Source organism: Alexandromys fortis, unplaced genomic scaffold (assembly GCF_014885135.2).
Source record: "Alexandromys fortis isolate MF-2015 unplaced genomic scaffold, M_Fortis_MF-2015_v1.1 scaffold_19, whole genome shotgun sequence".
NCBI lineage: Eukaryota > Metazoa > Chordata > Mammalia > Rodentia > Cricetidae > Alexandromys > Alexandromys fortis.
In genome coordinates this window covers 2,298,060-2,320,513 of record NW_026067890.1, presented here as the reverse complement: position 1 = coordinate 2,320,513, position 22,454 = coordinate 2,298,060, and the positions used below count along the sequence as shown (strand labels likewise).

The following is a 22,454-nucleotide window of genomic DNA, read 5'->3' as shown; positions in this document are numbered from 1 at the left end:
GGGATAAAGTTTCTCTGTGTAGCTCTGGCTATTCTAGAGCTTGCTCTGTAGACCAGGCTGGCTTCTAACTCACAGAAATCTGCCTGCTTCTGCCTCCTGAGTGCTGGAATTAAAGACATGTGCCACCACCTCCTGGCACCAAAGCCATCCTGTTCAGTCTGTAATACGATCCATGCCTAGTTAATACTATGAATATGAATCCAACTGCAGTCATAGTTTATTAAATTGAAAAAAAGTAAGTTCTCTAATTCTTTGAATTATAGAGAGTCTACAATAATTTTTTACTAAAGACTTTTTCTAGTTCCATTGACTAATCAAACAGTGAGTCACTCATTTGGTACATTTAAAGGAGTTTCATTAGGATATAACTTATGAACCGTACAGTTAATTATTCTTTGGTGGTAGAGATTGAATGTTGGGCTTTGCATGTCCTGAGCATGTGCTCAGCACTCGCTCTCACATCGGGGTACATTCCAGCCTCAACTTAGCCTTTTGTAGGCAGGTTTTTGAGGGATTCAATTGTGAATTTTTTCTTTCTTGAGACAGTGCCTTGTTATGTTATTTAAGCTGGCCTCAATTTCTTGATCATCATTCTTAGTCTTCTGTGTGTTAGATTAATAGGTGTGTGTTACCTGACTTTAATTTTTAAGCTGCAATAATGTGTGTGCATACACATGTGTGTGTCTATGTGTATGTGACATTTTTCCATTGCAACGATGCATTTTATATTAACAATGTTGTATGGCTATCACTATTTCCAAAACTTTCACAGTATGCTGAGTAGAAAGTCTATGACTATTAAATAGTAATTCTGCATTCATCTTTTCTGCTTCTGAATTTATCTATTCTAGACATGTCATATAAAGTAGATTATATAATGGTGTTTGTTCTCCTTTGTCTGGCTTAATTCACTAGCATATTTTCAAAGCTTATGTATCAGATTTTTGTTTTTTATACTATTTCATTGTATAATATACCACATTTTGTTTTCTTAGTCATATGTTAATAAACACTGGTTATTTATACCTTTTGGCTACCATGAACCGTGTTGGGATGAACAGTGGTTAATGCTACAATAGCTATACAAGTATCTGGAGTTTCTTCTTTCATTTTGGGGGGATAGGTATTTGCCCTCCCTCCCCCAAAGCAGAATTGCTGGGTCATTGTCATCTGGTTGTTCTTCATTTATCTTCTAAAAGAAATGTACTGCATGTATGTATGTGGTGGGTGTGCATGTACCATGGCATGTGTATGTAGGTCAAAGGACAACTGTGGGAATCTGTTTTGTTTGACTATCCCAGGGATTGAATGCAGGTCATTAGGTTTGGTAGCAGGTACCATTACCCGTAGAGTCATCTTGCTAAAAATCTTTTTAAGGAATTATTAAACTTTTCCCACAGTATCTGTACCATTCTATTTTATTTTATTAATTTTTTCATTCTTTATTTATTGTGAGGGTGTGTGTGTGAGTGTGTGCCATTGTGCAAGTGTGGAGGTCAGAGGACTACCACATGTAGGAGTTCATTCTCTCCTTCTGTCATGTGGATCCTGCAGCTTGAACTCAGGTTGTCAGGCTTGGCAGCAAGCTCCCTTACCTACCTACTGGATCATCTTGCCAGCCATTTTATATTTTTGCTGGCAGTGTATGAACTTCTCATTTTTTCACCACTTCTTTCTTCCTATTATACACTTTCTTAGTGTGTGTGTGTGTGTGTGTGTGTTCAAACACACAGCCTCATGTATACCAGACAAATGGCTGTCTTCTGAGTTGTGCTCCAGTCCCTGCCTACCCTTCTTTATAGCCATTCTAGTAGGTATGAAGAGATATTTCATTGTGGTTTTGACTTGAATGTTTCTAATTGCTAGTAATGCTGAACATTTAACATGACTTGGATATATATATATATATATATATGAATGAAGGTCAGGAAAGAGGACAAATACAGTTTTAAAATGATTTTTAGATTAAACTGCTGTGCATGTAGGTATAACAGTAAAATATACAGAGAAGATAGATTTGGAGACAAATCAAATGATTTCTTTTGGATTCATGTTAAGTTGGAGATACCTATAAAGCCAAGGATGAGACTGGATAATATGTACACTAGAGGATAAGAAGACCGTAAAACAGCCCTGGCTCCTTCCCAGGACTCAGAAGGCCAGATTCAGAAGGTGCAGTCAATAAAAGCAGGCTATGAAGAAGCTACCAGCAGGCAGAAAACCATGACAGGGGCTGGAGAGATGGCTCAGAAGTTAAGAGCACTGACTGCTCTTCCTGAGGTCCTGAGTTCAATTCCCAGCAACCACATGGTGGCTCACAACCATCTGTAATGAGATCTGGTGGCCTCTTCTGGTGAGTAGGCATATACGCAGACAGAACACTGTATACATAATAAATAAAAAAAATTTAAAAAAATAAGAAAACCATGACAGCATAGCAAGACAGCAGGGAGGTTAGCTTTTCTTGCTAAGGTCTAGATATTACAAGTGCCTACTGCATTAACACTGGAGCCCAGGAAACCTTTAACATGAATGGTTGCATTGTGGCTAGATGTGCTGAAACCAGCTCTTTGTGAGCTCAAGCGTAACAAGGTTTGTAGTACACCAAGGTGAATTCCAGGGCTGGAGAAGCAGCTTAGGTTGTACTTCCTAGTTTAGTTGCTTGGCATTAGTGAAGTCTTCAGTTCCATCCCTAGCATTGTGGAAAGCTGGACCTGGTGGAACAATACCTGCTATACTAGTGCTTAGGAACGTGTTTGTCTGTGTTTGTCTTTGTGCCATAGTGCAGGTGCTCCAAAAGGTCAGAAGTGTTGAATGGATCTTCTTGAAGCTGGAGTTACAGGTGTCTTTAAGCTACCTAGTCTTGGTACTCGGATTCAAACTCTGGTCCTCTGCAAGAGCAATACTTTCTCTTGATTGCTGAGCCCATTTCCTGTCCCCAATTTTCTGGTTTTAAAATAAAAAACTGAGGCCTATAAAGGAGCTTATGACTTCTTCAGGGCTACTTTACTGATATTTTCCCCATTTTGTATTCTAGAGTGTAGTGTGAGAACACTGAATCGAGTGCTGCATGATGAAATTCTCAATAAACCCATGGAAACCCTTAAGCTTGCTATTCCGTCAGGGATATATACTCTTCAGAATAATTTACTCTATGTGGCACTGTCAAACCTAGATGCAGCCACTTATCAGGTATCTAAGATACATTTCTAATTGTCTTTTTTAAAAACAAACAAAAAACCTGCAAGCATTAATAATACTGCTGTTTTCTCTTTTAGGTTACATATCAGTTGAAAATACTTACAACAGCGTTATTTTCTGTGTCTATGCTTGGTAAAAAATTAGGCGTGTACCAGTGGCTCTCCCTAGTAATCCTGATGGCAGGAGTTGCTTTTGTGCAGGTAACTATTCAAGATAAGTATGCCTTTCATTTCTATCACAGCTTGAAAATTTGGCGTATTTTGCATAGAGAATATGGTTCTATTACTTGTTGAGCAAGTAAATGCTGACAGATTTTTTTTATGACTTCCTGTAAGCAAATACTGCATTGAGAGTATGTGGTATAAATAAATAAACGTGTGAATGAATTTTTCATAGTAAAGAACTAAACAGTTGGGCTGCAGCAAAGCTTTACTGACGGGGGCTCGCCTTGGTCCTCAGCACCACACAAACACACACATAGTTGTGTTTTGTAACCCTGGCTGGTCTGGAATTTCCTCTGCAGATGAGTCTGTCCTCAAACTCTGGTAACTCTGTTGACTGCCTTCTGAGTGCTAAGATTACAGGCATGCCTACCTTTTTTTTTTTTAATTATTTTTAAATTTGTTTGCATGTGTCTGTGGGTATACACATATTTGTATAGAGGCCAGAGGAGGGCATTGGGTGTCCTCTATCACTTTCTGCCAGTTGCTTTAAGGCAAAGTCTCTCCCTAACCTTTTCATGGGTTGGGTGGAAGCCAACAAGCCCTAGTGATTTTCCTATTTCTGCCTACTTCTGAGCTGGGATTATAGGTATGCTCGGGATGCATAGACCTAAACTGTGGTCCTTGTTATTACACAGCACACACTCTTAACTGCTGAGCTAGTTCTAAAGATATAGATCTCCATCTTTTAGACTTTAGATTTTTTTTTATTAACTTTATATGTATGTGTGTAAGCCTACATGAGTTTATACTGTGTGAATTCAGGAGGCCATGAAAGTGAGAAGAATGTGTCAGATCCCCTGGAACTGGAGTTACAAATAGTTGTGAGCTGAAATGTGGGTGTTGGGAACCAAGCAACAAGTGTTCTTAACAGCTGTGCTATCTCTCCAGCTCTCCCTCCCCACCCCCACCCCGAGAAGGTCTCACCATATAGCATTGAGCTCACCACCTTCTCTTTCAGCCTGGAGAGTGCTGGGATTGTAGGTATGAACCAGAACGTTTGAAAAGAGAGAGAAAAAGAAAAATGAAGGAAAAATCCAAGAAAATAAGACATGACACAATGAAACTCTGTTTCAAAAACAAAGCAAAACAAAACAAACAAACAAAAAACCCAGCATATGAAAGAAAGAAGCTTAGGTTTTATGAGAACCGTGGAACATCTAGGATCATTGGTGCTCCTCTGATCCCTTTAGCATCTACTGTCTTTATTGATACTGTTTTCCTAACTCTCAGAGCTTTCTAATGATTCTCTATTCTTATTCTTCATGGAGTCATGGTTCCCAACTTTTGTATTCCTTTTTTATTTTGTATGTGTTTATGTGTATGATGTGTGTGTGCGTGCATGCTTGGGAGTCACATGAGATAGCAGCTACACTATTAGTAGAGACCTAGAGTGTTTCTATCCTCATAGAAAGCATACTGGGTAGTTACATAGAGAGAGCCAAGGGAGAAAGGAGACAGTCTCAAGACTCAAGGCATTAGTCCATCAGTGTCATGTTGTTGCAGTAAAGGATAACTGAGTAGGAAATGAATCTTTCATTGTTAAAAGGTTTTAAGAGGGCTGGAGAGATGGCTCAGTGATTAAGAGCACAGACTGCTCTTCCATAGGACCTGGGTTCAATCTCAACACCCACATGGTGGCTCACAACTGTCTGTGACTATAGTTCCAGGGCACCCAAAACCATTACACAGGCACATACACAGACAAAATGCCAATGTACATAAAAATGAAAATAAATACTTTTTCCACTTTTTTATTAAAAAGATTTACTTTTCATTTATATACCAACCCCAGTCCCCCCTCTTTCCCCTTTTCCTGTTTCCCCTCCCCCTCAAATAAACAATTTTTAAAAAGGCGTTTAAGCCTGTATGGTAATACCTATAACCCTTTCACTTGGGAGCTGAGGCAGGATTGCTGTGAGTTAAAGCCAGCCTAGACCATGTAGTATACTCCCCCACCTCTCCAAAATTTGTTTAACATTGAAAAGTCTCTGGTAACGATGAAAAGGAAAAAAAAAAGGAGTTTTATTTATCCATAAAGAAGGAAATTGTGTCATTTATTGGAAAGTGTAGAACTGGAGATTATTATGTTAAACAAATTAGGGTAGATTCAAATAATGTATTTTTAAATTTGAAAAAAATCTAGATTAAGGGCTGTGCCTGGTGGTGCACACTTTTAACCCTGGTACTAGGGAGGCAGAAGCAGATGGATCCCTGAATTTGAGGCCAGTGTGGGCTACAGAGTGAGTTCGAGGACACTCAAGGATATGTAGAGAAACTCAGTCTTGAAAATCCAAAAAAAGAAAAAAGAGAGAGAAGGAAAAATCTAGATTTATAAAATGATATGAAAATAGAAAGGGGCTAGTTTGAGAAAGACAGTAGGTACCCACAGAGAATGGGTAGCAGTAGTTAAAAGATGTCAATTAATATACCATGTCATTAACATCAAGATCATGTGGGTACCAGGCCTGGTGTAGTAACTTTACAGTCTTTCATTTTCTGATGGACTATATTTTCCTTGCGGAGTTTGTGGTTCCCTCCCTACCAAGCTTCCTTTCTGCTGTGCCTGATTTAGCTATCCTCTTCCATTGTAAGTGCTTTCGCTGGTGCAGCACCATGGTGTACTTGTGGAGGTCAGGGGACAACTCGTGAGAGTTGGTTCTCTCCATCCACCATGTAGATCCGGAAGCTCGGACTCAGGTTGTCAATCTTGGCTGCAATGTCACTGCCCTCTTTAGTGTTGTTTTTATTTTTATTCAGTGGCCTTCAGATTCTCAAGAGGTGAATTCTAAGGAAATTTCAACGGGCTCGCAGTTTGTAGGCCTCATGGCAGTTCTCACAGCATGTTTTTCAAGTGGCTTTGCTGGAGTTTACTTTGAGAAAATCTTAAAAGAAACAAAACAATCAGTATGGATAAGAAACATTCAACTTGGTAAGTTTTAAAGACTTTCTAATAATATGTAAACCGGGCGGTGGTGGCGCGCGCCTTTAATCCCAGCACTTGGGAGGCAGAGGTTGGTGGATCTCTGTGAGTTTGAGGCCAACCTGATCTACAAGAGCTGTTTCCAGGACAGGCACTAAAGCTACAGAGAAATCCTGTTTTGAAAAACAAACAAGCAAACAAGGCTTTCTAATATGTATTTATTATTCATTTATTTTTCATACTGATCACAGTTTTCCCTACCTCCTCTCTTCCTTTCCCTCCCTCCCCATTTACCCACCCCCTCCACTTCTCATCTCCGTACAGAAAGGGGTAGGACTCCCATGGGCATCAACAAAGCATGGCACACCAAGTTGAGGCAGGACCAAGATCCTCTCCTGCATCAAGGCTGGGTGAGGCACCCTAGCATGGGGAATAGTTTCCCAAAAGCCAGTTCAAATGTCAGGGACAGGTACTGATCCCACTGCTTGGAGCCCGACAAACAGACCAAGCTACACAACTGTCATACATATGCAGAGGCCGGATCAGTCCCATGCAGGCTCCCTAGCTGTTGGTCTGGAGTTGATGAACTCCCAGGAGCTCAGGTCAGCTGTCTGTGGGTTCTCCCATCATGGCCTTGACCCCCCTTTACCCCTCCAACTCTCACAATCCCTCTTCCCTCGCTTCAACAGGATTCCTGGACCTCTGCCCAGTGCTTGGCTGGGAATCTGCATCTGCTTACATCAGTTATTGGGTGAAGGCTCTCTGCTGACAATTAGGGTAGTCATCAATCTGATTACAGGAGATGGCCAGTTCAGGCACCCTCTCCACTATTGCTAGGGGTCTAAGCTGAGGTAATCCTTGTGGATTCCTAGGTGTTTCCCTGGCACCAGGTTTCTTCCTACCCCAGAAATGGCCCCCTATCAAGACATCTCTTTCATTAATCTTTCTTTCCATCCCTCCCCCAAGCTGCCCAACCCAATCTTTTGTGTTGCAACACCCCCCCTTCTCCACGCTACCCCCAGTTTGACCAAGAGATCTTTTATCTTTTCCATTTCCCATTCCCAGGGAAGTCCATGCCTCCGTCTTTGGGTCTTCCTTGTTATTTATCCTCCCTGGAGCTATGGAGAATAGTCTGGTTATCCTTTACTTTACACTGAATATCCACGTATGAGCGGATACATACCATGTTTGTCTTCAGGGTCTGAGTTATCTCATGCAGTATGATTGTTTATAGTTCTATCCATTTGCCTACAATTTTCATGAGGTCATTGTCTTCTATAGCTGAGTAATACTCCATTGTGTAAATGTATCACATTTTCTTTATCCATTCTTTAGTTGAGTGGTGTCTAGGTTGTTTCCATGTTCTGGCTATTACAAATAATACTGCTATGAATATAGTTGAGTAAGTGTCCTTGTGGTATGACTGAACAGCCTTTGGGTATATACCCAAGATTGGTATAGCTGGATCTTGAGGTAGATTGAGTCCCAATTTTCTAAGAAACTGCTATAATGATTTCCAAAGTGACTGTGCAAGTTTGCACTTCCACCAGCTTTGAAAGAGTGTTCCTCTTGCTTCACATCCTCTCCAACACAGGCTGCCATTAGTGGTTTTGATCCTAGCCATTCTGACAGGTATAAGATGGTATCTCAGATTTGTTTTGATTTGCATTTCCCTGATGGTTAAGGATGCTGAACAGTTGTTTTCTCGGCCATTTGAGATTCTTTATTGAGAATTCTCTTTAAATGTGTACCCCATTTTTTAATTGGATCATTTGGTATTTTAATATCTAGTTTCTTGAGTTCTTTATATATTTTGGAGATCAGCCCTCTGTCTGATGTGGGGTTGGTGAAGGTCTTTCCTCATTCAGTAGGCTACCGTTCTGTCTTACTGGCAGTGTCTTTTACCTTACAGAAGCTTTTTAGTTTCAGAAGATCCCATTTATTAATTGTCAATCTCAGTGTCTATGCTACTGGTGTTATTCTGGTATGTATTTCTAAATAACTACATCAGACATGTTTGGTGCTGCACACCTCTAATCCCAGCTCTCAGGAGGCTGAGGCAGTATCAGCATGAGTTTGAAACCAAGCAGGTTACATAAGGAGACCCTATCTTAAAAAGAAACTGGACAAAGATTTATGTTCTTATATTTGTAGATTTCCCTAAGTCTTTCAGTGCATGGGCTCTGAATGCAAAGGTGCTGTTGTTACAAAGAACTGGTCATGGTCTTGCCCTTAGAGAATTGTATTTGAAATCAATGGCTTCCTTGTGATATGGAAAAGTAGGTTGATTCTTAGAGTGTAGCTTGCTCCTGCCCTCAGTTTTGGAGTCCTGGTGTGTTTATCCTTATTGCTTCTTCCTTTGTGAAGACACTACAAATAACTTACATATTTTACTCCTAAAATGGAAGGTGTTGGACATGAAATGATTTTCATCTCTTTTAAAGACATCACATGATGTTTTATTTCAATGTAATGTTTTGACTTTTTACTGTAACCTTTTTCTTAAGTGATGGTAAATAACTTAGAAGAAAAAAAAACCAACCAACTAAACCAAAAAACTTCCTTTATTGTAGTAATTCCCTTTGAACATATGCTTAAATTATTTATGATACTGTTATTAAATTTTTGAGTGAGGATTTGGACATTAATATTATCCTGGTTTATATCTTGGATAGCTACATATAAAATTGTATATATAAGAGTGGCTTTTTGTACATCAGAATGTTCTATTGTATGTCTCTTTCCTTTGTCACCCCAAAGTTTGGGCATTTGAGAAATAAACACCCAAACGTGTTTTTTCCCCACAACATCAACTTAACAGAAATACCATGTCTCTTGATCTTAGACATATGGGCCTCTCTAAGTCTGTACAGTAAGTTGTGCGCTTTTTTTTTTTTTTTTTTTTTTTTTTTGTTTTTTTATTCTGGGTTTCTCTGTGGTTTTGGAGCCTGTCCTGGAACTAGCTCTTTTAGGACCAGGCTGGTCTCAAACTCACAGAGATCCGCCTGCCTCTGCCTCCCGAGTGCTGGTATTAAAGGCGTGAGCCACCACTGCCTGGCGAAGTTGTGCTTTTTAATAGCCTAGGATTTCACGTCAACACTTCCAAGTTTGAGTAAAGTCCATAATTCCAATCATTTTCAAGTAAATATGGTTATAAAAACCCCAAACTTAATTTTGTCACAATTTCTAGAATATTTTAGAAAGCTATCTCTCCTCTGATAACATTGAATGTAAGTTTTTTTATTATTTATTTATTTATTTATTTGGTTTTTCGGGACAGGCTTTCTCTGTAGCTTTGGAGCCTGTCCTGGAACTAGCTCTTGTAGACCAGATGGCCTCAAACTCACAGAGATCTGCCTGTCTCTGCCTCCCAAGTGCTGGGATTAAAGACGTGCGCTACCACCGCCCAGCTAAACCTTGAATTTCCTTTTTTTTAAGTATTTATTTATCTATTTATTTGTTTATTAATTATGTGTACAATATTCTGTCTGCGTGTATGCCTGCAGGCCAGAAGAGGGCAGCAGACCTCATTACAGATGGTTGTGAGCCACAGTGTGGTTGCTGGGAATTGAACTCACAACCTTTGGAAGAGTCGGCAATGATCTTAACCGCTGAGCCATCTCTCCAGCCCAAATGTAAATACTTTTAAAGCAAAATTTAATTGTTCTGCTTGTCCAAAAGACAAATTCACAGGCTTGAAAATATCAAGCAGTTTGATTTGTCATTTCATAAAGAGTCGTTAAAAACCTTGGTTTTGAAGTTACAGTGCTCAAATCTGCAGTTCATCAGTTATCCATGTGCCCTCCAGAAAGTTACTCAACTTTTTGTGCTTCATTTTTCTCATCTGTAAAATGTAGTTCTTAGTTTTCATACCTCCCTCATATGTTGCTATGAAGGTTAAATCCAACAATTCATATATTTAGAATAAGTACCTTATATATGCATACTATATATGTAGTTATATACATCTGCAAAAAGAAAAGAAGATATAGTCAAGGTCTCTGGGTTGCCTTAAAGTTTGTTGAATTGTGTGATGAAAGACATGTCAGAATTTATATTAGGGTGTTTTTTGATATCTTATTCTTTATTTTGCTATGATAGTACAACACTCATGAAAAAAAAATGGTAAGCCAAACTGAGTTTAGGAAGAATATTTGTAAGTCAGGATCATAAAATAAAAATTTGAAACTGTAATATTTCAATAAGGAAAGACTGACAAATAAATGTCAGCCAACAAGTAGAAAACAAAAACCTTACCTGTGCCTGCTAAGATGTTTGAATAAGAATTTATCCTACATAAAAAAACATAGATGCCAAAGCAATTACTTTTAGCAATGGTAACAGATGTAACAAACAAACAGAAAAACTGGTTGAATGGATAATCATTTTGGTTAGATAGCATAGTTGAGGTTGCTTTGGAATATAGAAAATGTGAAGTAAAAGAAGATCCAGAGCCACACTGCCTGAATTCAACAACTATTGAGTCCATTCTGTTGTGTGAGCCTGGGCAAGTTTCTTCATCAATAAGATGAGCTTACAAGTGTCTGCTTTAGAGATTGTAGTTTGTTGGTGTCCGTAAAGCATTTGAAACAAGTGTTACATACATATCTGATAATATTATTAGACAGTAGACTATATAGCCATTATAAGAATGTAGTAGGTCTATTTATATATACTGATGTAATACGTATCCTTGTATGCTGTTAGACAACTTTCTGTCACTGTAACAAATACCGAAGATAGGTCAGTTTATAAAGAGATAAAGTTTGCTTTGTCTTAAAATTTGGGGACTTCCAGCTGTTGGTCCATTGACTTTGGGTCTTGGTGGCAAGGCAGGACATTATATCAGGATGTGCAAGACAGAATAAGCTATATATTTCATGATGGCCAAGAAACAAAAATAGAGGGGAAGAGACTAGGGACCCACAATCCTGATCATGGGTATGCCTCCAATGACCTAATAGGGAGAAAAAAGAAAAAAACAATTCTCTAACATGTGGAATCTTGGGGGGCTTTTGAGCTCCAACAAGTACTTTGTTGTTTTAGTATTTGTGAAATTTTAATTTTATAAATTAAAATTTAAAGGGGACTGGAGAGATGGCTCAGTGGTTAAGGGCATTGCCTGCTCTTCCAAAGGTCCTGAGTTCAATTCCCAGCAACCACATGGTGGCTCACAACCATCTGTAAAGAGGTCGGGCGCCCTCTTCTGGCCTTCAGGCACATACACAGACAGAATATTGTATACATAATAAATAAATAAATAAATATTTTAAAAAATTAAAATTTAAAATGCCTTTGGGCATATTTTTAAAGTCACATGCCATGCTTAATTTTATACTCAAAATGAGATACATTAAAAGGTTAGAGCTGCAGTGTGGTGGTGGCACATGCCTTTAATTCCAGCACTTGGAAGGCAGAGGTAGGCGAACCTCTGTGAGTTTGAAGCCAGCCTGGTCTACAAGAGCTAGTTCCAGGACAGGATCCAAAGCTACAGAGAAACCCTGTCTCAAGAAAAAAAAAAGTTTAGAGCTTGTAAAAACCATCACCTGTATCCTCTTCTACAGCTGTACTGTAAGATGTGGTCCTTGTACGTTTCCATAGGCCAACAGTGCTCCAGAAATCTTAGGGTCTGAATTTCACTGAGCCAGTTTTCTTTATTAGTGAGACTTAATAGTAAATACAGAACCTGATGCTGGCTTTGACCAGTTCTTAGACTGGAGTATTAGGTAACAAATATTGTACTTTAAGGATATCTTTTTTTTTTAAATATTTATTTATTTATTATGTATACAATATTCGGTCTGTGTGTATGCCTACAGGCCAGAAGAGGGCACCAGACCCTATTACAGATGGTTGTGAGCCACCATATGGTTGCTGGGAATTGAACTCAGGACCTTTGGAAGAGCAGGCAGTGCTCTTAACCTCTGAGCCATCTCTCCAGCCCCTTTAAGGATATCTTAACAATAAAGTTTATTATTTCAAAAAGTAGTTGCAAATAACATCACACATGGAAAGTAGGCCAAAGACTACGCAACTCAGTGAACTTACAGTTAAAGTAGAGTAGGTATTTGGAACAGAAGCTGTGGTGCTTCACATTGGATTTTACACTTTTACTGTCAAGTGTATATTATTTAAATATATAATTTATTTTTATTTTGTGTTCATTGGTGTTTGCCTGCATGACTGTCTATGTGAGGGTGTCAGAAGCCCTAGAACTGGAGTTTATGAGCCACCATGTGGGTGCTGGGATTTGAACCCCGGTCCTCAGAAAGAGCAGCCAGTGCTCTTAAGCACTGAGCCATCTCTCCAGCCTTCAAGTATATTTTTATGTAGTTATGCATTTACCCACTACCAAAATAAAACAAATTAATCTATGACAAAATTAGAGCTAGAAAAACATTTAGCTTTATGTCCTCTTTCATAACTTGTATTCATTGCTTCATTCATTAAAACTTATGTATGAGCTTTCATATATATAATTATGCATTGTCTCATAAAAATGTGGTCATAGCAATAGGAAAAGTCAAGATACAATGAAATGGGGGCTGGGGGGATGGCTCAGAGGTTAAGATCACTGACTGCTCTTCCAGAGGTCCAGAGTTCAATTCCCAGCAACCACATGGTAGCTCACAACCATCTATAATGAGATTTGGTGCCTTGTATAGGAATGTAGGCATATATCCCAGAATACTATATACATAATAAATAAATTTTAGAAAAAAAGATACAATGAAATGCTAAAAGCAGGCATTTTACGAATATTTGAATGAATCAGCAATCTAAAGCTGTAAGGCTGTTAAATTATTTTTTAAAATAGTCTTATGTCTCTTTATGTGTTTGTTTTGTAGTCATCATATAGTAATATGTATATTTTTGTTTATATATAAATCAACTGAATTTTTTTCTTTTGTTTTTTCAAGACAGGGTTTCTCTGTGTAGCCCTGGCTGTTTTGGAACTAGCTCTCTAGTCCAGGCTGGCCTTGAACTCAAAGAGATAGGCCTGCCTCTGCGTCCTGAGTTCTGGGATTAAAGGTATGCACCACCACTACCTGATTGAGTGAAATGTTTTTAAAGTATTCAAATTTGCCAGGTCGTGGTGGCACACGCCTTTAATCCCAGCATTTAGGAGGCAGAGGCAGGCGGATCTCTGAGTTCGAAGGCAGCCTGGTCTACAAGAGCTTGTTCCAAGACAGCCAGGGCTACACAGAGAAACCCTGTCTTGAAAAAATTTTTTTAAAATACTCAAATTTCATCAAAAAGAAATAAACTTAAGTTTTACCCCAGTACCTGGGAGACTGAGGCAAAAGGAGCAAGAGTTTATGCTGCCTGCTGAGCCTCAGGTCAGCCTAGGATGCAAACCAGTAGCCTGCCAGCTGGAGCAGGGGGAAGGAGCAGGGCTGTCAACAGGAAGGAATTCCTTCAGAAAACCTGCCATATGACCTTTGCTTTACTTTCTTTTAGGTTTCTTTGGAAGTATATTTGGATTAATGGGCGTATACATTTATGATGGAGAATTGGTATCCAAGAATGGATTTTTCCAGGGATATAATCAACTGACGTGGATAGTTGTTGTTCTGCAGGTAAAGCATATGTCTTTTGTTGTTGTTGTTGTTTTTGTTTTTTGTTTTTCGAGACAGGGTTTCTCTGTAGCTTTGGGGCCTGTCCTGGAACTAGCTCTTGTAGACCAGCCTGGCCTCAAACTCACAGAGATCTGCCTGCCTCTGCCTCCCAAGTGCTGGGATTAAAGGGGTGCGCCACCACGCCCGGCAAGCATATGTCTTTTATTTAATGCTACTGAATATTGGTTCAGGACAGAGAATTAAAGTGGGTACTAGTGTTGGTATTTAAGGGGGTAAGGAAGGTCCTTCCTATTTTCATCATATCTGCTCTGTTCAGAGAAGTTAAAATATAACTGTTCTTAATGTCCTCATGGAAGCTGATTTTCAAAAGCGGTCATGAATAAAACTCCATGGTATTTTAAGTTCAGTGCCATGAAACGCAAATATTAGTGTTGTTGTTGTTGTTACTTTTAGATTTATTTGCTTTTTTGTGTATCAATGTGTTGTCTACCTGTATGTATATTCACCAAATGTGTTTGATGCCCATGCTAGTTAAAGGAGTGGTCAGAAACTAGACCTTCTAAATGTGGGTGACAGTTGCATGACCGAGGAAGACTGTGGGGCCACTGACAGTGGCACCAGGATTTATTCCTACTACTTGTACTGGCTTTTTGGGAATCCATTCTCTTTGGATGGCTACCTTGCTCAGCCTAGGTGTAGTAAGGAGGGCCTTGAACCTTCCCCAAAGCATTGTGCCTTATCCTCTCTGAGAAGTAGATGGAGGTGGGGAGGTGGAGGGAATGAGAAGAGGGGAGGGAGTGGGAACTGGGATTGGTATGTAAAATGAAAAGATAGTTTGTTTTCTTTAAAAAAAATGAAATAAGAATCAGTGTAAATTAAACAACTAAAAGGGAGTGTGGAGAAGAGAGGTGTCAGATCCCCTGGAACTAGAGTTTCAAATGGTTGTGTGCCACTAAAGTGAGGGCTGGTAGCTAAACGCATGTCCTCTGGAAGAGCAACCAGGGCTCTTAATCTCCGAGTCATCTTTCAAGCTCCATAAAAATGTTAAGTTTAATAATTAAATAGTTATGTGACATAGTGGCGGGCACTTTTAATCCCAGCACCCTGGAGGCAGACATCTATGAGTTCAAGGCCAGCCTGGTCTATATAGCAAACTCCAGGATAGTCAAAACTAAGAGTAAATATAACTTTGAATTTTTCTGCTGCAAGTACTTTACTACTGAGCTACCTGTTACTTATTAAGTTTGTATTTTTTAAAAAACTTGTTTAATTTGTGTGTCTCTGTGTACCTGAGTGTATGTTGTCCATCATGTACACGTAATGCATGCAGTGGTCAGAAGAGGCATCAGAACCTCTGGAACTGGAGTTACAGATGGTTGTAAACTGCCTGATATGGGTGCTGGGAACTACACCCAGATCTTCTTCAAGAAGCAAGCACCCTTAACCCAGCCATCTCTCCAGCTTCTCCCATCTCCCATTTGTAGGTGGTCACAATCTAGAATTTGAGAATGATTTGGTAGAAGGTTCTTTATATGCTGTGGGGATAGCTCAGTGGTAGAGAATTTACCTACCATGTGATAGGTTGGGGGTTCAGTCTCCAGCACTGCAAAAAAAAAAAAAAAAAAAAAAAAAAACCAAACTGTATACCTTGACAGCAATAAGAGGTAGATTAGAACGGAGAGAAGTTGGGCAGTGGTGGTGCACACCTTTAATTCCAATATTCAAGAAGCAGAGGTAGGGGACCTCTGTTGAGTTCAAGACCAGCCTGGTCTAGACTGATTTCCAGGACTGTTTCACAGAGAAACCCTGTCTCGAAAAACAAAAACAAAACAAACAAAAATAGAATGGAGAGAAAATTAAAGAAGGCAAAGAGAAGACTGCTGGAAAGATAGTAAAAAAGGGTTTTTATGCAGACGTAAACCTCCTGTGCACTTGTCCTTCAGCTGTCCAGACAAGTGTTTAGCTACTGAATTTGGTGAAAATAGACTTTCTGTAACTGACCATATTCTATTTGATGGTTACATTGAGGACTATGAAACAAAACTGGGGGCTGGAGAGATGGCTCAGTGGTTAAGAGCTTTGCCTGCTCTTCCAAAGGTCCTGAGTTCAATTTCCAGCAACCACATGTGCTCACAACCATCTGTAATGAGATGTGGTGCCCTCTTCTGGCCTGCAGGGATACACACAGACAGAACACTGAATACATAATAAATAAAATTAAAAAAAAGAAACAACTGTGAGTCTGTTGTTTTTATGTCATATGAATCATTTGCTAGGATATAATTAGATTTATAGAACAAGCCTTAAACCTTCCCTGAGATATGAAATTGTTGTGAAAAGCAGTTTTATGTTCATTTAAAAATTATTCTCTTAAAACTTTTACAGGCACTTGGAGGCCTTGTAATAGCTGCTGTCATTAAGTATGCAGATAATATTTTAAAAGGATTTGCGACCTCCTTATCCATAATATTGTCAACAATTATATCCTATTTTTGGTTGCAAGATTTTGTGCCAACCAGGTAAATACTCTTTTCTATTTATTTTTTTTTCTTTTTATTCTTACTCTTTCCTGTATGTCTTATTTTGCTGTTAGTATTACCATGATTCCATTTAGGTTTAATTATTTATATAATTTTCCAAAAGTTTAATAAATGGCCACTCTATGCCTGCAATCACTCTGTTGGATTCTGGAAAAAAGAAACATAAGAATGAGGTGGTTATGTTCAAAAAAGTCACAGTGACTAAAAACCAAACACAAGACAAATTATGAGTGTCAACAGAAGTATGTATACAACTCATTAAAGAAGGGGCTCAAATCATTGAAATAATCATAGTATGATAGGTTTTCTGTTTATAAACAATAAAGAGTACATAACTGATCAGAGTAACAAATACTCAAACAGTGTAGTAATTAATCACAATGCGATAAGCATTAGAGTAGCTCACTCTAGAGGAGTCTTGGACAGTAGACCCGAAGCATTGTCAATAAACACTTGTTAACAGAAGGAAATTGTGCCTGAGAGACTAGTGTCTACCGTGACAGTGTCATGGAACAATACATGGAGTCATGGGCCACATTTCTAGAATGGATAGGAAGAGTGTGGAGGATGTTGTTGGTTGGAATACCCTGGCACATAGGAACTTTGAGGCCAGCTTGGGCTACATAGTGAAACCCTGTAACAAATAGAGCAAAACAAAGCTTCTGTTTTTATAGGAAGGGTAATGATGCTGACGCTTGTCCTTTTGGTTTTCTTTCTTTTCTTTTTTTGACTTTGAACCATTAATAGAAATCTTTTTTATTTTATTTCATTTTATTTTATGTGCATTATTTTTTACCTACATGTTTAGTTCCAGATCCCTTGGAACTAAAGTTATAAGCAATTGTGAGCTGCCCTGTGGGTGCTGGGAATGGAACCCTGGTCCTCTGGGAGAGCAATCAGTGCTCTTAACCACTGAGCCATCTCTCCTGCCCCCCATTAATAGAAATCTTAAAGCCAAAACTAATCCATGCTTCTGGCAGCTAAAAAAATGTATATATAACAAGTTATGATTGCTAGTGGGGGTTATATCCAGTTTCTATGAAGTAGATTTTATCTCTACATACATAGAATCAAGAGGAAAACGTGATTCTGATTTCCTTCTTGTTAAACACCCTGTAAATATTCGTCCTGAGCTTTGGTTATTATTACCTTGGATTCTGGACTGAATTCACCTAAGTTTTGTATACAAGAATGAACTTTTCCTTGTACTCTTTGTTTTTTAAGCTTTGGGCGTTTTCTTCCTGAACGAATCCCATACAGAATATACATTAGGTGAGGCACTGCACTCTTTTCAGTGCAGTGGATGAGAGTGCAGGCTTAAAACCTGCGTCTGCACTCCGTCCTACCTCCTACTTATTTGGGACTTTTGGGCAAGTTTTTCAAGTCCTTTAAGCCCTTTTCCCAAAGGTACAAAGTACTTAGCCAAGCACCTGGAACACAGAATGTACTCAACATTTATTGCTGTTACTGGAATATATTTCTTTCCAAAATTGCAATTGTTTTTATATTACATATATAGAAAGAACTTAATTTGCTTTTAATCTGACTTGATCTTTTTCTTTTTTTTCAACCTATTTATAGTGTCTTTTTCCTTGGAGCCATCCTTGTAATAGCAGCTACTTTCTTATACGGTTATGATCCCAAACCTGCAGGAAATCCTACTAAAGCATAATCATGTACTATCTTGAGCTGGTTTTTCACGACGGTGCCCTAGGAATCTCAACATTGATTGTGCACAGAGGACTTCGGCAGATTCTGTGAAGATAACATCATGCTAAGTCTGATCATACTGTTCAAATGATTTGAAAATGTGTAGGCTTCAGGACAAAATGTGTACATCATCTGGAAACCCAAACTTGGAAGTGTGTCCAGAGAGTAGGGTTAGAGGGATACTGGGAGGGGCCTGAAGTCTGAGCTCATAATGACTTCACCCTTTTGGTTGCTGCAGAACTGTCCAGTGCAGCCTTTGGAAGAGCACACAAATGCAAATACCAATGTTTGCAAGGTAGATCTACTTAGTCTTATCACATATTTTTAATCTTACTTTTTCTGTACAGATATATCAAATTACATGGACTATTCAAAGTTAGAAAATTATAACTGCCTATAAAGCTGTGAACAAACAAATATAATTTAAAACCATTTTCATGTATCTGGGATTTTTATATTCATAGAAGATTGCTAAGCAAATGATTGCTAAATGTTATTTGTTAAATTACATAAAACTTGATAAAGTAGTAGTCTGGGTTTGATTCATATTTAAATTTAGTGTAGAGAGAATCTATTTCTCCCTGTGTATCTTAGACCATTTATTGCTTTGAGACAGCTGAATGCAGTTTGGTTCTTTATATGCTGGAGTAGCCAGTGACTTTGACACTAATGAAGTTTTACCTATCATTTTCCAGTTGTATTTCTTTTCCATATTTAAGAGAAATTCTTAGTATCACCTTAAATTGAATTTGTGTGTGTTGCCGTTAAATTTTTAATGAAGTTAAAGGGATTAAATACTCATTTAATAATTGAAAATAAAATAACAATTACTGTCCAATCCCCATGTGGAGAAATCTGAACTATGAAGTATATACTGTATATAGTTTTGAAATGGAGAATTTTCTCGTTATTCTGCAGTAGGAATTTCTTTCAATCTGTCACTATTGGCAGAAGCAACAATCAAAAAAGTAGTATTAGTCATATTAGTGAACCAAGAACAAACTGACTTTCTTACAGACATTTCCTACTGCCATTTTTATTGTTGTTGTTGTTACTTAAGGCAGGGTCTCATTATGTAGACCAGGCTGGCCTCAAACTCACAGAGATCTACCAACAGCTCTGTCTCCCAAGTGCTGGGATTAAGGGTCTGGGTCACCCTGCCCATCTCGCTACGGTATTTTAAGTAGCACTATAATTTAAGTTCAAAGGCTATTTAGAAAATTTTAAGTCTTAAGAGCCCACCATCCCTAGGAATAACATGATCACGTGTCTGGAAGAGATGGCGGCATTCTGAGTTCCCTCACTCTGTCCCCATGAGTGCTGCTGGGAAGGAGCAACCGTTTGCTCTAAAATAGTACATTTTGTTTCTTTTTAACACTGGAGTTGAGGATACAAATTATGAGTTATTTAATAAGCTGACTCAAAAGAGAGAATATATTAGAAATAGTAAAATGAACTGGGAGGAAATAATAATTCTATATTTGGAATATAAGTTATTTAATTATTGACTATATGCAGAATTACCTATTGAATATAAAATGTATTTTACTTTATTTTTTCATTTATATTATATATATATATAAAGTTTGTTCTAATAGATACAAACCTATAAGGAGATGACAATTTTTTATGTAGTTCTAATAGATTTTGTTAAATGGAATTTGACTCAGAAGTACTTTTGTTATGTACTGTAAGGTACCCTTGGCTAACTTGGACTGGCTGTTTGATCTTGCTAGTGCAGATGTACTCTCCACAGTGTACATGCCTGACCAATTCCATTCACTTTCAAAGTACTTGAAATTACAAAGTGTTTAAAGTCATTGCATCAGCAATAACAGAGTGATACCAGGTTTATGTTTTTCAGTGACCACCCTATAGAGGTTGAACAATTGCATTTTGAGCGTGGTGTAAGATACCACAACATTCAAGCTATGTCTAGGACCTACAACTAAATGCAGCCTAGGTCTTGCAAATAGAGAAAATTCATGAGTACAGATCCATATTCAGTTCACATTAAAGTGTTGTATGGTCAACTGTGCTAATACAATGTGGATTCACAATTAATGGTTACTTAGATCTAGTCTACCCCTGTCTTAACCCTACAATACAAATAAGTTACTGGGTATCAAGGTTGTTAAAGTAATAATACATTTCAGGTGTCTGAAAATTTTTATTAGGTATCATTTATATTGTTCTTTTCTAGTCAGTTAAAAATGTTATTGGGCTGAATATAAAGTTTAAAATTTTATAAGGAAATAATCACACTTAGGGAAAAATGGCTTGTAGACTAGATTGTATCATACATATTGATACCGAAATTTTGTTTAATGTGGGTTGTGTTTTGATGACATTCAAAAGTGCGATTGTGTCATGCTTTTATAATAACAGATTATTTAAATTTTATGCTTTTAAAGGTGTACTTGTTTCTCAGCTATTTTCACTGATATGGAATGTGTGAATTTATGGAGAATGAGTGCCAGCTGAGACCCACATTAAAGTTAGGCAGAGAGCTTGATGCACCAGCAGGCCCTTCAGTGCAGCATAGCAGCTCTTTACTGAATGCTTTTCCAGTTGTAAGTTACTTTTGTAATAGAATACATAGTTTAAAAATGCAGAACCTAAATGTTTACCTCAATTCCTATGGAATCCCACAGAATTTCATAGAAAGAAAAGGCAGTTTGATATTTAAACCAGAATATATTAAGAAATTCCAAAAGAAAATTGACATTCTGCACTGAACACTTAAGTAGAATACTGACTATTCTTACAAATCAAGTTAGTAGACTTTAAATGTCTTTATGCAATCATTCAACTGAGATGTTTTGTTTTGTTTTGTTTGTTTTGTTTTTGTGGCAGGGTCTTACTCTGTAGCCCTGGCTGACCTGGAACTTGCTATGTAGACTAGGCTGACCTAGAAATCACAAAGATCTGCCTGCCTCTACCTCCCAACTGAGGGGATTTAAGGTGTGTGCTCTTAGTCCCATGTGAGCTTTCTTTTGTTTTTAAAGAATGGCTTGGCATCACTCATTCTATTTAAACATTCATTGTAAAAAATATTTAATTTCTAGAGATATAGCTTTACATTGAATTTATAAAAAGTGTTTATATTATATTGAAAGTCATCTCAAGAATCTCCAAGATATTTAAAGTAGTTATAGGGCCAAAGAAAATGCACCTTTACCACAATCTGGTCCTATGTGCCTTGCTTTACCAAATAAATACCTGACTTTTGTGGAGACTATTTCTGTAATTTACAACTTTAGATACATACTTGAAATTGGGATTTTTTTTTAAAAAAATTGAATAACTATAATTCTAACTTTTGGTTGTTTCAACATTTGCTCTTTAAATCCATTATTTAGCAAACGGATACTAAGTATCCTATCAGTGTATCTGAATAGCACTTGTTTAAGTGATTTGTGACACCTGCACTATGGTTCAGGTTTGAGACTTTCACAACAGTCTATAAATGTCTGTTTGTTGTTTTTTCCTGTAAAAGATAATTTGCTGTGATTTGGAACAATATTTTTAAAATAATTTTGACCCTAAATTGATCTATGTCTGTACTTCATTTACATAAAGTAATTCTTTGGGGTTTGGGAATGTGATTTGTATGTTTAAATTTTTATAAATATAATTCAAAGGAATGTATAAACTGGTATTTTATTAAGTGACTTTTTAAATGATAAATTCCTCATGTCAATTTTTTTGTATCCATTATTACCTATGTTTAATAGATAAGGGAAATAGATTCTTTTCATAAATAACTATATGCATTTTCCTATATTTCTGCTTTCCCTTCTCTTATGTTTTTTAATTTATTTTATTCAACATACATTGGTGTGAGGATATCGGATCCCCTGGAACTGGAGTTACAGGCGGTTGCGGACTCTCATATGGGTGCTGAGAATTGAACCTGGGTCCACAGGAAGAACAGCTAGTGCTCTTAACCACTGAACCATTTCCCCAGTCCCCGCTCTCCCTTTTTACCTGTGTCTGATTAATCTGTGGATTAGTTTCTTATTTTTATATTTCAGAAGTGACTTGCTCATCTTCATCTCCTGGTAACTTGGTATCATCACATGTAATTCTTCCTTTTCTTTGTTTTAGCCAGAGTACTTAGAATTTCTCTGACTACATAGTGATCACAGCCCCAAAGGATTTTCTTTGAAATAAAATACTTTTTTGTTGCTGGACAGTGGTGGCACACACCTTTAATCCCAGCACTTGGGAGGCAGAGGCAGGCAGGTCTCTGTGAGGTCCAGGCCAGCCTGATCTA

The 22,454-nt window shown here is 37.9% G+C and overlaps 1 protein-coding gene across 4 annotated transcripts in view; it reads left to right on the top strand.

The window, feature by feature from the left end:
• The window catches only part of Slc35a3 (solute carrier family 35 member A3), a 41,515-nt gene extending 19,570 nt beyond the window's left edge, over nt 1-21,945 (top strand). For all 4 annotated transcript variants that reach the window (XM_050137955.1, XM_050138099.1, XM_050137897.1 and 1 more), the window contains 6 exons: nt 3,038-3,192; nt 3,279-3,401; nt 6,183-6,354; nt 13,807-13,925; nt 16,311-16,444; nt 18,047-21,945. In XM_050137955.1, the coding sequence (XP_049993912.1) occupies nt 3,038-3,192; nt 3,279-3,401; nt 6,183-6,354; nt 13,807-13,925; nt 16,311-16,444; nt 18,047-18,137 (794 nt within the window). In that variant the 3' untranslated portion in view covers nt 18,138-21,945. The remainder of the gene's footprint in view (nt 1-3,037; nt 3,193-3,278; nt 3,402-6,182; nt 6,355-13,806; nt 13,926-16,310; nt 16,445-18,046) is intronic.
• Nucleotides 21,946-22,454: the final 509 nt, after the last annotated feature.